Raw genomic sequence first — 15,046 nt, 5'->3', positions numbered from 1 at the left:
TCACTGTTTCCCATCTGCTGGGACTGGTTTCAAACAAGTTTAGTAAGGTAACCCTTTCACCTACAGTGGGGACTTCCACACATGTTTACTGCTGTACGTGAAATTAAAATCTGTCCTATGTAGCTATACAGCTGATTGCTAAAAAATTATTCTGCAACTGTACTTGCAGTTCACACTTCTGTGTTGGTGCTCATCTGTGCTCTTTTGCTGCTTGTGAAACTGCATCTTGTGCAAACTCTTCAGGCATATCTGGAAGGATCAAAGAGCTCCTTTAAACAGGCGTGGAAATAATAATGAAATAAACAAACAAACAAAAAAACCCCAGCATGTAGCAGAAACTGCTGTATGAAGTAAACAAAATTTAAAACAATCACAACAAAAACCAACATAGCATTTCACTGGTAAACAGCCACCACCTTAATTTAAACCCATCAACGAAATCCTGATTCTGTTGATAGCTCACTTGACATGCTGGTACAGCTTCTGTGGCAATAGAAATTTGCAGATTGCATTGATGAGACTAAATAAGTTTAAAATTGCTTGAAAGCTTTTTTCTTTTTTTCATTTAAGGAAATCTCTATGGGCGTGGAGCAACAGATAATAAAGGGCCTGTGTTGGCTTGGATAAATGCAGTGGAAACGTTTAGAGCCTTGAAAATAGTAGGTATCAGTGAGGACTTGGTTATTATTATAGTATCTCTCTGGAGGAATGTATTTGCCTTCTTGTGACTTAGATAATATGTTTCAGTCCCAACAGTGTATGTGTATCTTGAAATATTAGCTTATTTCTAATGCCATTTATACTGCACTTATCCCCCTCCAGTATGAATGTGTACTTGACTATTTTTATTGTCAGTAGTCTGTAAGCAATGTAAAAATGGTTTTGCTGTCATTGTCCCGCAAAGGAGAATACTGTGCAGGAGACAGTGTCAAAAGCTTTTACCATATTACTAACAGCTATGAGGTCATATTTAATAAGCAGACAAAAATAAATCTTTGTCATTACACCTTCCCCTAGAAAGCAGCACAGACCATCCGGCAATACTCATGAGTGGTTTGTTTCTAAATTTTTGTGGTTGTTTGATGAGCTGTTGGTGAACATATTCATTGCACAAGTTAATTTAAATCTAAACATTTCTTCCTGAACTTAATTTGAGAATTGAATCAAACCAGAGAACATCCTTACAGCCTATAATCAGAAAATGAATTGAAATGGGAATCTGAGATCACGTTTGTTTCTCCTATAGGATAGGTCAGCACTTGTAACTCTCAATATTCCACAGAAGTTCTCCTAGTTACTCTTAGAAATGCATTCTTATAAGCTAACAGGGCTACAGGTTCATGAGGACAACTATCAGGGATTCGCCAAGAGCGCTTTCACCACCAGGTGACTAACCTTCATCATGGGTAACATGCTGGGAAAGCAGCAGCAGTGGAATTTTGCAAGTGATTCCAAGATGGGCTCTAGTAGTGCAAGTTTAAGAGGCCAGATATTTTCTGTGAAAATGCGATTGTTATTACCCATACTTTCCAAAGTCATCAATATTTAATATTACTGAGAGAAATCCCATGGCAACCCAAAAAATTTTATGGAAATAGAAGTGAAAAGATATTTCTTAATGCATTGTCATTAAAAAAAAAAAAAAAGAGAGAGAAAAACAGGTTTAGCAGGAAAACTGTATGTATGTATGTATCTACCAATGCATTTCTATTAAAACAATCCATATATTCCATGTCGTTCTCTTCTGAATATGTATTGTAAGTCAGCCTGCTTTTGCTTTTTACAGATTCCTCTTTATATTTGAAAGTGCTTGTTCCTTATCCAGACTTCTCTGATGTTCATTCAGGCTATGCCAGTAAACTTCAAGTTTGTTATTGAAGGCATGGAGGAAGCAGGGTCTCTGGGGCTGGAGAAGCTTCTTGAAGAAGAAAAACAGGGCTTTTTATCAGACGTTGATTACATTGTGATTTCAGACAACCTCTGGCTCAGCAAGAAGAAGCCTGCCCTTATATGTGGGACTCGAGGCAATGCCTGCTTCTCTGTGGAGGTGAGGGACGTGGGTTTGTGTGAAGTGGGTCCCTGATAGTGAGCAGTGATGTATCTGAGATCGCATCTGTCTCTGAATGCACAGAAAGGCTGAGAGCAAGTTGAGTATTTACAAATGCAGCTCTTCCTTCCATGCTTTTCATTGCTTGTGCAGATTTCCCTCCTTATTTCAGTTGTTAGCCTTATTTGCTTTCATTAGTTTCTGTTCAGTTGTCATTTCTCCACTTTTGATCTCTCCCCTATACCATTGCTCGCCTTCTCCTGTTCCTGCTGTTTCTGATTGCCCCATCCTCACATCAGCCCTCTTCTGTAGTAGACGACTGCCCCTCCAAACCTATTCCTCCTGCTGCTTTTTTTTGCCCTTTGTCAGCAGGTATTGCTAAATGCAACATCACAGCCTAAAGACATTCAGTTCAGTTGGATCTCTGAGTTTAAAAGCAGTGCAAAATTTTTTTAACCATTGGCGGAAGCAAATAATGGTGCACTGCATTATATTGAGCAGCCAGCGTGAGCTACTGTGAATTGAAGTGAAATTTCATTGCTGGAAACTTTAAGCATAAAAGAATTCAGAGAGAGGATTAAAGAGCTAGAGAACTAAAAAAAAGATCTACATTAACCTTCATGTTTGAAAAAGAATGAAAATTTGTTTTTAACCAAAAGAACCTCAGTAGTTTTTATTCAATTCGTGCAAGTCTTGGTTAAGAAAAATGAGAACATTAAAACATCAAAAATGACCTCTGCCTGCTTCCAGACAGTTGGTTGTAATGAGGTTTAGAGAAGAATAAACAAGTTTGTTGCAGGAATATATTTTACAATAAACCTGAGCGTGAAATTGTGTCTGGAAAAATAACCCATTTAATAAACCAAATGCCTTTCTCTGTTCTAAAGTTGTGTGATTCAAGAGAGCTCTGAATTCTTATTTGTTACAATCAACAATTCAATTCAAACTTGGACATACATTTTATAAATGTAGAATAAGGTTGTGCCTTTGTTATGAAGATTTTTGCACTTATTCTACAATGCTAAAAACTGCAATATGCAACATACTTATGATGTATTTAGTTTTACTGAAGTAAAGGAGGGAATGGAGAAGGATTCTTTCTTTCAAATACCTGTAAGTATGAATTTCTGAATTTCTGAACAGCTGAATTTCTCTCTCCATTGGTTAACAACAGAGGCCTATCTTCTCTTTACTAGTAGCAGATTGTTCCTGACGTGTTTCCCATTTTATGAATAGAAACATAATAGTTTTCTATTTGTGGCCCTATTTGAAAAGGTGAGGCTACCAGTTTCTGAGGAAAATGAATACTCACAAAAGAATGAGGTGGGGACTACTGATATGTAAACTGTGTTTTTGGCACAGGTAGAAGGTGGTGACAAGGATCTTCACTCTGGAACTTTTGGAGGCATCATTCACGAGCCGCTGACTGACCTGATAGCTCTGCTGGGTAATAACATGCACCGTTGCAAGAGTAGCTGGGGAACAGTAACTAGCAATCAACCCAATGAAGATCAGTGCTATGTTTAATTGACCTGCGTAGGGCAAGTCCAACAGAAGCATGATTCCTAGGTTTCCAAAGCTCAGCATAGCTGTGGTGAGAGCAGCTGAGGAAGGGAATGTCCCTTGTAAGAGCAGACATATGTCTGCTATGCTTTCAGTCTAATATTCATCTGTTAATTTAGGATGGGTTAGGACTGTGGGCAATCTGAATATGTATGCAAGTAGCAGCGCCCAATCTAATGCTGATTTGTTTCTGAGTGGGATGATGCTCTCATGCATGCAGTTGGGCTGACCCACTACACACTGCAAACAAATACCAGCTCAGTGCTTTTCTTACTAAACATGAAAATGCATCAAGTGAGGCAACTTGATGGATGCAAACAGTTAGAGTAGTTGTTTGTTAGAATTATTCATTTCATTAACTCAAAAGAGTTAATTAAAAGGGAAAAGAAGTTGCAATTGCCAAGTAAAAGAAAGAAGTCCTACTTTTACTGATATCTTCATTTTCTTTTGTAGACAGCCTTGTAGATCCCACAGGTCATATTCAGATCCCTGGAATCTATGATGCTGTCGCTGCCCTGACAGATGAGGATAAGAAATTGTGTGAATCTACTGAATATGATATAGAGGAACACAAAAATAATAGTGGAGTGAAAAAACTCCTCTACAGCACCAAGGTAAACATAAACACATAGCAGAAAGAATTTAAATTACGCATTCATAGTGTTTATGGATAAAGCCAAACTGAAAGATATTTTCTGCCAAAGAGAAACTCAAAATAAGGGAATATAGAACACCAAAAAAATAAGCAAAATTAATCTGTGGAAAATGAAAGCTTCGGGGTAAAGCAATCAAAAATATGAAAAATCAATGAAAAAGAATAATGCAAACTAAACAGTTTGTTTATAAGCCACTTTGCCAGAATTAAAAAATACATTCTAAATAAAAATTACAGATAAGGGCTGGCTTAGAAAGATTTCTCTGAACAGAGGGTGGTGACACACTGGAGCGTGTTGCCCAAGGAGGCTGTGGATGCCCCATCCCTGGAGGCATTCAAGGCCAGGCTGGATGTGGCTCTGGGCAGCCTGGTCTGGTGGTTGGCGACCCTGCACATAGCAGGGGGGTTGAAACTAGATGAGCATTGTGGTCCTTTCCAACCCAGGCCATTCTATGATTCTGTGATTTTATGACTTGCAGCTGGGAAAAAGGGTATTTAATATTTTTATCGCTAATGTGATTATATAAATATTAGCTTTTATTTCTGTGAAAAAGCTTCTGAAATGGCCTAAGCTAGACTGTAATAACTGGCCTTCTATAAGTATAATTAACAGTAAATAAGTTTTGATGCTTTTCCTAGATGTGGATGAAATAGTGGAAATTGCATGTATGCATAAAGCTCAAGTCTCAGAAAGCTGGAGTACAAAGAAAGAGAGGCACTCTGGAGTTCTGCACTCAATCCAGTTTACACAGTTACTAGGGAAAAAAAAAAAGAAAAAAGGAGGAAAAAAAAAACAAACGATGTCCTATCACTCCTCTTTAGAATGAGCACTTTATTTTTTATTTATTTATTTTTTTCTCCTTATCTCCTCCAGGAAAAGACATCATACCAGTTACTGAACATTATCCCTTTTCCACTCACCACTTGGGTCATTAGTATAATTTCTCTCCTGTATTATCTGAATTCGGTCTGGCTGAACTGGTCACAGGTTTCTTCTGTAGAAGTACTGAGATCCACAGACGGTCAGATCAGTTGTTCTGCTGTAACTTGGCACTAAAAAATTCACTGCCAAAATATTTTTAATTGTGCTTCAACTTTCTTATTTTGTATGAAAGGCTTTTCTCATCTAAATGTTTCTAAAGGGAAACAAATGTAGACTGGAAGGAAGTTGAAGTATTTTTTGAAATGAAAAGATAGAATCAGTTTAAGTTACAAACCAAACATCTTGAGAGCTCTGTGTTCTAAATGTACAACATGGGTGGAAAAAGTGTGCTTCTTCAGTTTGGTTCTACCAATTGTGCATGGCTCCAGTGTCATCCCTTCTATTTTTTATCTTATTTTTTGAAGGAAGAAATACTTCTACACCTGTGGCATTATCCTTCTCTCTCTATTCATGGGATTGAAGGAGCTTTTCATGAACCAGGAATTAAAACCGTAATTCCAGCAAAAGTCATAGGGAAATTCTCAATCCGCCAAGTCCCCAACATGGATCTTTCAGATGTGAAACAACAGGTAAGAAGCTAAAGCCAGGTACTTTCTCTTGTGTAAGCTAAGTCCTCATAGCACCTCACATCTTTACAACCTCCATAGTAAACTGAATGAATGTTTCTTGCATTTAGCTGTTTACAAGGGTAGTTTCAAGAAGATGAGAGATTCTAGATGGAAAGTGTTTGCCCTGCAGGTGGTGGACCATTTGGAGAATGTATTTGCCAAGAGGAACAGTCCAAACAAACTGAAGGTGTCCATGCCCCTGGGTGCCAAACCTTGGGTCGCTGATGTTAATGATCCACTATATAAAGCAGCAAAAAGGGCAATAAGAACAGGTATGTCTCTTCTTTTTCAGTTTTTGATATATCTGCAAGTCTGCAGGGGAAATGTGCTCATCCACAAAGAAAAAGGACCGTGCTATACTCACCGTAAAGAACCTCACTGATTTTGACAGAGCAACTCGGTCACAAAGCCCTTCATATCTTGCTGAGTTGGTCTGCATTTGCTAGGACCAGCCAAAAAAGCTTCTTTAGTTCTTTCATGTACTCACACAGAGATGGAACAGTAAAGTGCAACTGATTTGTTAAGTCAATTGACTGTGCTCTCATAACAATTTCTACTCAAGCTATTCATGTTTGAGCAGAATGTAGGTATTTGGTAGTAGAAGAAAGCATCTTTTATTTCAGTTAACAATTAATTCATTCTTTGAATGTGTTTCAGTTTTTGGAGAAGATCCAGATTTCATTCGGGATGGTTCAACAATTCCTATTGCCAGAATCTTTCAGACTATAACACAGAAAAGGGTGATAATGTTTCCGATTGGAGCAGCTGATGATGGAGAACACTCCCAGAATGAGAAAATAAGCAGGTTTCTTTCATTTGTTCATTTCCGCTGTAAGAAAAAGCAAGGACAAACAGAGAAATTTGCAGTCACCACAGGCACGAAGGAGGACTTAGGACACAATATTTTTCTCATCCTTGCAGAGGTGGTTTTCCTCATAGCCTTCTCCTGAACCAGAATAATCAATGATGAAAGACAGAGTTAAGTGGGTGACAGAGTAGTTTTGCTTGTTAAACTTGTGCTAATACATGGGTGATTTTTTAATAATACTAAGAAACTTTTGTTGGTTCTTTTTGGTGGGCATCCTCACAGATTTCTCTGAGATACTCAAAACTTGGAGTGGGCCACTAGCTGAAAAGCTGATTGACCTGAGGACTTTATTCTCTTTCCTTTTTCACAGACACAACTATATTGAAGGAGCAAAAGTGTTTGCAGCCTTTTTCCTGGAGATATCAAAGCTATGTGGGCAGTCGCATGAAACTTCCAACCCAAGGACCAACGACTGGTAGACTCTCACACCAAATTATTTAAGCACATTTAATTCTTACGCTTTGTAATCACTTCCACTGATCTGGAAAAACACATAAATCACATGTTCAACGGGCCTGAATGTGAGGAAAAATAAATACTGTGCTATTTTTTGGTATATTGCTGTATGGGAACTGCTGAATCACGGCCTGAACCTGATTGATCACCTGAGGCGAGCAATGAGTCAGCCATGGGAGCACAGGTGAAGGCAATTCACCTGGGCTGCCGGAAGGGGGTGGAACCTGGCTCACCTCTCCTAGACCCATTTAAGAGCTGACTGCCAGTGGGAAAGGATCTCTTCTGGAGATCCCTCCTCTGGAGATTTGCAGTGAGCCCAGGACACGGGTAAGCACTTTATCTATTCTCTTTTTGTTATTATAATCTGCTTAGACAAGCTGTCTGGTTTATTTTGTAGTTATAACATCTTTATGTTCATTGATTATACAATCACTAAATGATATGTGTTTGTTATTCAGTCAATATAATGAACTTATCTCTGATGCTATGAACATAATTCATTTCTACAAAGTGGAGTGTGCTACATCTCAAATTTCAGAGCAAAGGGAATTTTGATATTTATTTTGTTAAAACTGCTTTATTTCTCTTTTATAGTATGCAATGTTTATGCTATTTACCTCATATTTCAGTTTCTGAATTCATGCGATTCATACCACTTGTTTCCTTCTGCCTATATACAGAATCTCACTATGAGCCTTTCTGAATAAAGATTACATTGTTATGTTAACCTTGTCCTTTGCAGAAGACTCTTAAATAGGAAGAGCAACACAGTCTGCTGAATTCGATTCAAAGACTTGCCTATGAACATTTATTTCTGAGAATAATTGTTACAGTGAATAAGTATTTCTAGGTCTGAGTTCCATTTTTCCCCCATTTAGTTCAAATTTTTTTCTTCTTGCGCTGTGAGCACGCTATTAAGAATCACTACGTAATGTGTTTCTTTAACACTGTGTTCCTTTTTGTACAGTAGCAACAAAGTTTTTTTGTAAATGTGCTTTGGCCAAAGTCAGCCAGCAGAAGGATGTCTTTTTCCACCAAATCAGCAATTATTAGTGGCTCAAAAAGCATCGATTCATGTTGATAATTGAGTGTGCATGATGTATATTGAAATTAATAGTTGAGAGTTCCGTTTGTTGTTTAGGCAAAGCATCTAGTACAAATTACACAACTGTAAAGCTGTGGTATTAATCTGTTTACTTTGGGTTACTTCTTCATAGTGAAACCTAAGTACTGTTTGTTTCATATATTGTATTTTGAATAATCTTATAAGAGGATGCTTTGCTGATTAAAGCTGCCCAAACTAGAAGAAAACAACCTTGTGGACGTGTATAGCAGCATCTAAGTCATGGGTGCCCAACCTTTTGGCTTGCCTGGGCCACACCGAATGAATAGGAACTGTCTTGGGCCATATATACACATAGGTTGTTCCAAGAGTAATGCCTCCTATTTATTTCCATGGAAATTACTACAGATACAAAGTGTCCAATAACACTATTTGATAGAGAAAATTCTCAGCTACAAAATACTATTTTTCAACGTAGTCACCACCGTTAGCTCTGCATTTTTGCCAGCGATGAACAAGGGCCTGCATCCATGCCATAAAAATCTATAGCATTGGAAGTGACTCACTGTTGCCACTGCTGAAACATACCACCCACCACCTCAGTGTGCTCACATCCACTGTGTGGTCTTCATAAACATTCAGCAAGCATTGGCAAATGTCGGTGGGTGCATTTTTTTCCACATAGAAGAATTCAATGATAGATCTTTGTTTCAGATGCCCTTGCGTCAGACTGCCCCTTGCTGCCATCTGTCATACAGCAAAAAAAAAAAAATGTAATGGAATATTGGTAGGCAGCTTCAACTTCTACTGCCATATGACCAAAAAGTGCCTTAGGCATTGTGGGCCAACACAATAAAACAAGATACATTAGTGTTAGAGCAGCTCTCATAAAATATACAATATTGCTAATATGTAAGTAACAAAACATTTAAATTTTTAATATTTTTCTTAAAAAACTAAAAAAGAGAGGAACAAAAACATAAAACTAGTGGGATATGTGACCTTTTTGTGAAATTAATGCATCAGGCTGGTTTGATGGCTGTGGTTGCAGTTCTTAGAGAGGTCTCAAGGTGCTCGTCAGAGACTTGTTGATGAAATTTCATTCTTCCTATACTTCATCCTTGAAAATAGTTGTTCACAAACGCATATACTGCCAAAAAGTGATGACATGAGTGAGGGTTAACTGTGAAGTGAGAGATATTTCTCTCTGGTAAGATAGGGATTATGAAAGTCTTTGCTGTCAGGAGCTCTAGCTGCACTGCCCAAGCTGCAGAAAGCAAAGGTAAGAACTGGGAGAAAGGAGATCAGCCTGTTGTAAGTGAAGATTAGGCTCAAGACCATCTAAAGAACCTGAAGGTGCACAAGTCCATGGGACCTGATGAGATCCATCCATGGACTCTGAGGGAACTGGCGGATGAAGTTGCCTAGCAGCTACCCAATATATCTGAAAGGCCATGGAAGTCTGGAGAAGTTCCCACTGACTGGAAGAGGTTTTCAAGAAGTGGAAAAAAGAAGATCCAGGGAATTACAGGTCGGTCAGTCTCACCTCTGTGCCTGGCAAGATCATAGAGCAGATCCTCCTGAAGGCCCTACTAAGGCACATAGAAAATAAACATGAAGTGATGAGTGGTAACCAACATGGCTTCATCAAGGGCAAGTCACGCCTGACAAATTTGGTGACAATTTATGATGGAGTTACAGCATCATTGGATTAGGGAAGACCAACTGACATCATCTACCTGGACTTGTACAAAGCATTAGATACTGTCCTCCTGCATGACATCGTGGTCACCAAATTGGAGAAAGATGGATTTGATGGCTGGACCACCCACTGGGTAAGGAATTGGCTGGATGGTCGCACTCAGAGAGTTGCAGTCAGTGGCTCAGTGTCCAAGTGGAGATCGGTGACAAGCGGCGTTCCTCGGGGATCGGTGTTGGAACCAGTGCTGTTTAACGTCTTTGTAGGTGACATGGACACTGGGATCAAGTGCACCCTCAGCATGTTTTAGATGACACCAAGCTGAGTGGTGCAGTTAACTCCCTAGAGGGAAGGGATGCCATCCCTTCAGGCTTGAGAGGTGGGCTCGTGCCAACCTCATGAAGTTCAACAAAGCCAAGTGCAAGGTCCTGCATCTGGGCTGGGGCAATCCCAAGCATAAATACAAGTTGGGTGGGGAATGGCTTGAGAGCAGCATTGAGGAGAGGATTTGTGGATGTCAGCTGGTGAAAGACTCAACATGATTTAGCAATGAGCGCTTGCAGCCCAGAAGGCCAACCGTACTTTGGGTTGCATCAAGAGAAGCATGACCAGCAGTCTGAGGGGGGTGATTCTGCCCCTCTACACTGCCCTCCTGAGACTCCACCTTAACTACTGCATCCAGTTCTGGGGTCCCCAACTCAAGAAGGATACTGAGCTGATTGGAGCAGGTCCAGAGGCAGAGGCATTTCCCATGAAAATGATGAGAAGGCTGGAGAACCTTGCTGACAGGGACAGGCTGAAACCTATTTTCAAATTCCTTTATCAAAAGTGAAAGTACAGCTGCATGTTCTTTGCTGTTTAGCCAATACATAAAAATGCATACGATTATTTGCCATCGCTTCAGTTGGCACTGCACAGAACCACCCTTCCCATGACCTGGTTTCAGCATTAATAGCACTCTGATAGTTTGGCTGTTGCTGGGCAATAGGTGCATGCCCAGGGCCACTCCTTAGGGAAGAGCCACCATTATTATAGCACTGAGCAGAGGGCAGGCCAACTTGATTGGTTGCCTAATGTAATTGGGGACATCCTGTGGTACCTGAGAGTTGCACAAATCAAAACCCAGTGTGAACATGGCCAAGAGAGTGGCACCCTGGAGCACCTTTGGAGACACCAGGTACTTACGTGGATGGTCGAGGTCTGCTTGTCTCCCTGGTGTGTTGTGCCAAGGCTTCCCTCCTAGAAGGAAGGTGCAGGTAAGATGTGTTTGAGGGAACCAAGTAGTCAGGAGTGTGATTCTGTTCCCTACTGCTTATTACTTTAAAAGAATAAATTGGACCATCTAATATTCATTTTAAATTAGTGGGATTAATTTCAAGTTAGGTGTGGAAGGTTGTTTTTTTTTTTTCTTTTTTCTTTTTATCTCAGGCAAACACATTTTGTCTCAAAAGGCAAGAGTAAAAAATGTCACAGTCAGCTAAAATCACAGAGAATGAGTGAAATTATAGGCTGCTGACAGCAGGAGCTAAAGGCACAGGAAGATGAGCAGACTCCTGAGGTGCAGAACTAATCAGGTCGCCATCTGCCTTGAAAGGGGAAGATTAAACATAACGACATGAGCCACCTTATTTTTTTTTCAGCAACTTTACTCCCAAGAAGCTTGCCTTTGACTCCCGCTAGTCATTCCTCTCAGAATAGGGCATTTAGCTTGTTTGGAAAATGCCTTGCTAGTTAAGGATGGTCATTGTCCATGTTTGGACAGAGAAGGTTGTGCAACTGTCCCTATATTGGTGACATAGGAACCCATGCCAAAGTGGCCAGCGCAAGTGAGGATCCAGAATCCCCTGGTTCCTGCTGTAAGCTTCTACATGTGGGCAAAACACTGATTCATGGAAAAGTTGTGAGCACGATGTTCTCATCATGGTCTCCTTGTCTCATCTTCACTTTGCTCATTGCTAGGGTGTCTACATTGGCAAAACTTGTACATGGAACTTAGGGAATTGGGAGTCATTTTGTTAAATGTATAGCAAATGCTTTTCCATTGTTGGAAAATACAGGGACTTTGAGTGTGTAATAACACAAGTACAACCAAGGACAGGTTATAAAGAAGCTTCATCAACTCTGATCAAGTGAGAGCACATTCAGATGGCATCTGCCCTCTGCTCCCTTGTCCTCTGCCCAGCAATAACAGGACCTATATTTTGTTTCAGAAAAAAGAAAGAGGTGAGGAAATGCAACATCCCAGCATTAAGAAGGCCAGTTATCAATCCCCGGGAGGGGAGTACCCCTGAAGGGGCTTGCGAAGTGCCACATCTGTGTGAAGCAGCAACCATTGGCAGTGTGGGAGGTGGCTTGGTGGGGCCTGCAGGAGCTCCCAGGGTGAGAGCAGTCACAGGCTGCTGTCTTTTGGCTGGAAAGAATTTATTTATAGTTAATATTTAGCTATGATAAGCTTCTCAGCCACACTTCTCAAAGCTTAAATATTAATAATTTTACCACGTGGGATATTGATACATTAAATTATTAAGTAACAGAAAAAATAGGACGGGAAATTCAAACTGGTTTGCTAACAATGAAGGCATTGTCATCTACCAGTTTGTTTATTTTTTTTTCCACAGATTTTTTTTCTGTTGATGTATGGGCCTGAATGTTCTTTTTCAAAGTGCTGAGAAGTCACCTGGATATTTTCACTGATTTCTAGCAAGGCATGTCAATTATCTACTGAAGGTAGCAGTGCCTTCCCAGCCTGCCTGAGACAGCAGTCCAGGAGAACCTCCCAGCAGATTCAGCTGTAGAACGAGTTGTTTGTGATGGGTGATTAGGTGGTTCCTGGTAATTTCATCTACCCTTGCTGGCTTTTAAAACATGCAAATACTTTCTGAAAATATGCTTGCATTTTATAACCTAATTCCTCTGAGGTTCCTTGTGAGGAACTTGTCATTTTCACTTCTTCCTCAATGCAGGAGCAGCAACTGTACTTTGCGGACCTAAGTAGTTGTGTAAAAGTGCTTGCTAAAATTTAACTAGGCCTTGAATTTGGATTCTATTTGCTACAAAACATTACCCTTGGAAGAAGGAAAGAACAACAAAACTTTGCTCAGGCTTCAAAGTGCACACTGCACAAGGTGCATCTTTGTCAGCAATGACAAAATGGTCATGTTCCTTAACAGATAAACATTTGGGAGCCTTGTAGTGTGTGTACAAAGTGTTTTGTCTGTGCTTATACAGAATTATTTTCTACGACTATTTATTTGTGTTTATTTTTATGCGTCATATTTGTAATTTTTTTTTTTCTTTTCATTTCTTCAGGAGCTGAATAGGAAGCCTGTGACATTCCTTGCAGCATGAGGCCTGACAGTGCTACTCATGGGCTACAGGAAAGGATTTGTAGGTACAGTTACACTCTTCCATTAGAATTTGAGAACCTAGGTATTTGCTTTAAGATGGTGAGGGGAGGACAACACTTAAGAGAAATTATCCACTTGGGATTTTTTCATTTCAAATTGCAATAATTGCAACATGAGAACTTGTCAAACTGCCATAAATAGGATTTTTCATTGTAAAAGCATTCTTGAAGCTGCTCAAATTTTTCCTTGTGCTAGATTGTATGAAATTATAGGAACTTCAGATAGGTAACTTCTGATCAATAATTAAAGCCTGTGTACATGCTGTCTTGCTTTTCTCTGTACCCATCTATATTGCAGTTCTAATAACAGGAAAAAGGTGGAGAAAGAAGATGGTTTGTGTTACATTTTGTTTACATCAGTTTCTCTACGTTAAAACAGAAGTCTGACTGAGAGTATAAAGCAGCTGAGCATTTTGTTCACATGAAAATGAGTAACTATGGGTACTTGAAATGAGTTAACTGGCACATTTGTACTGTAAAACCTACGGATTAGTGATGTGGATAAGAAGGCACAGCCTGTAGTGAAAGCACGGGTCCAACAGGCACCATGACCTGGCTGGAATGCCACAGCAAAGCGCAGCCTGGTCTCCTCTGCATGCAGTGCTGGCATGGCCGTGACAAGGTGGATGGTGCATCTCAGCACCAGGCTGAGCACAGGGCTGCAGGCTCAGGCTTCTTCCCACAGGCAGCGGCAAGGAATGAAGTGCAAGGCTGGTTCAGCGTGAGGTCTGCAGGGGCAGCCCCACAGCAGTTCTTTTAGTCTTGCTTTGCAAATGAGAGAAAAGTCACCACTTGATAAGGCTTCTCGAGGGTTGTTTTTTCCTGTGGGAAAAGCATTTTGAATTTAAAAAGAGGGGAAGGTACATGTGCGTGTGTGTGTATGTGTCTGTATATATATACACATATAAATGCATACATAAGTGACAAAGAGTTCCTGTTGTTTACATTGTAATTATTCTGGTTTGTTTTTTCTGTGTTTTTTTTTTTTTTTTTTTTTTCCTTATGACTGTGATTGCATAGACAGTATAACACTGTATGCAGACTTTCTTCAATAACTTGCTACTCTGGGCATTCTACTGATGGTTGTCAATCCCTTATGATCACTGCTGCAGACTATTTGGCCATCCTGTGAACACCATTCAGCACTTTTAGGAGGGCCTGTCCAAGATGTTACTCACATGGCTATGGTCAAATTCCATAGTCACAGGTGTTTCCTTAACTGGATGTGATATGCAAGAAAACCCCTAACTCAAACTTGTTAAGTATGATTATTGTGACTGCATTTCTCATCCTAAATGAGATAAAGCTTTCTGTTCCTTGTATGTGAATGAGCACAGAAAATTATAATTCTGTCTACCTTTCCTGCTTAGGTTACACAGCTAGGTAAACTCCAGTACTACTCTAAATAAGCAGCATTTCTAGTGAAATAGCTATTTTGATGTTGAAGGAATACAGCAACTACAGAATCATTCCTAACGTCACTTTTTCTTAGAAATTAAATACATTCTATGCTCACACTTCATTTAAAAATGAAATATTAACTACTTAACCATTAGCATATTTATTTAGTTTGTATTTTGATATATTTTAACCCGTATAAACATTTCAGAATAAAGAACAGGCATTTTAATTTGCAGCAGGACTTTAATTATGTATGTATCTAAATCAAAGTGTTAAATGTAGGCATGTCTGTAAACACTTAATATAAACTTATTTATTTATTTATTTATAGTTACAG

The 15,046-nt window shown here is 39.6% G+C and overlaps 2 protein-coding genes across 5 annotated transcripts in view; both read left to right on the top strand.

The window, feature by feature from the left end:
* The window catches only part of CNDP1 (carnosine dipeptidase 1), a 35,054-nt gene extending 20,424 nt beyond the window's left edge, over nt 1-14,630 (top strand). For 2 of the 4 annotated variants that reach the window (XM_042869288.1, XM_042869287.1), the window contains exons 6-14: nt 571-659; nt 1,847-2,047; nt 3,410-3,494; nt 4,064-4,224; nt 5,613-5,777; nt 5,947-6,088; nt 6,474-6,621; nt 6,995-7,467; nt 13,212-13,571. In XM_042869288.1, coding sequence (XP_042725222.1) covers nt 571-659; nt 1,847-2,047; nt 3,410-3,494; nt 4,064-4,224; nt 5,613-5,777; nt 5,947-6,088; nt 6,474-6,621; nt 6,995-7,103 — 1,100 coding nt within the window. In that variant the 3' untranslated portion in view covers nt 7,104-7,467; nt 13,212-13,571. Of the gene's footprint in view, nt 1-570; nt 660-1,846; nt 2,048-3,409; nt 3,495-4,063; nt 4,225-5,612; nt 5,778-5,946; nt 6,089-6,473; nt 6,622-6,994; nt 7,468-13,211; nt 13,572-14,328 lie in introns of those variants that run through there. The other 2 variants (XM_042869289.1, XM_042869290.1) reach the window with 2 other exon arrangements.
* Nucleotides 12,795-15,046, top strand: part of ZNF407 (zinc finger protein 407) — a 339,779-nt gene continuing 337,527 nt past the window's right edge. Inside the window, exon 1 of the mRNA XM_042869285.1 lies at nt 12,795-13,293. Coding sequence (XP_042725219.1) covers nt 13,269-13,293 — 25 coding nt within the window. The 5' untranslated portion in view covers nt 12,795-13,268. The remainder of the gene's footprint in view (nt 13,294-15,046) is intronic.

Source organism: Lagopus leucura, unplaced genomic scaffold, assembly GCF_019238085.1.
Source record: "Lagopus leucura isolate 7727_CA_CO unplaced genomic scaffold, USGS_WTPT01 Super-Scaffold_100002, whole genome shotgun sequence".
In the NCBI taxonomy this organism is placed as follows: domain Eukaryota; kingdom Metazoa; phylum Chordata; class Aves; order Galliformes; family Phasianidae; genus Lagopus; species Lagopus leucura.
This window is presented reverse-complemented; position numbering and strand designations above follow the sequence as displayed.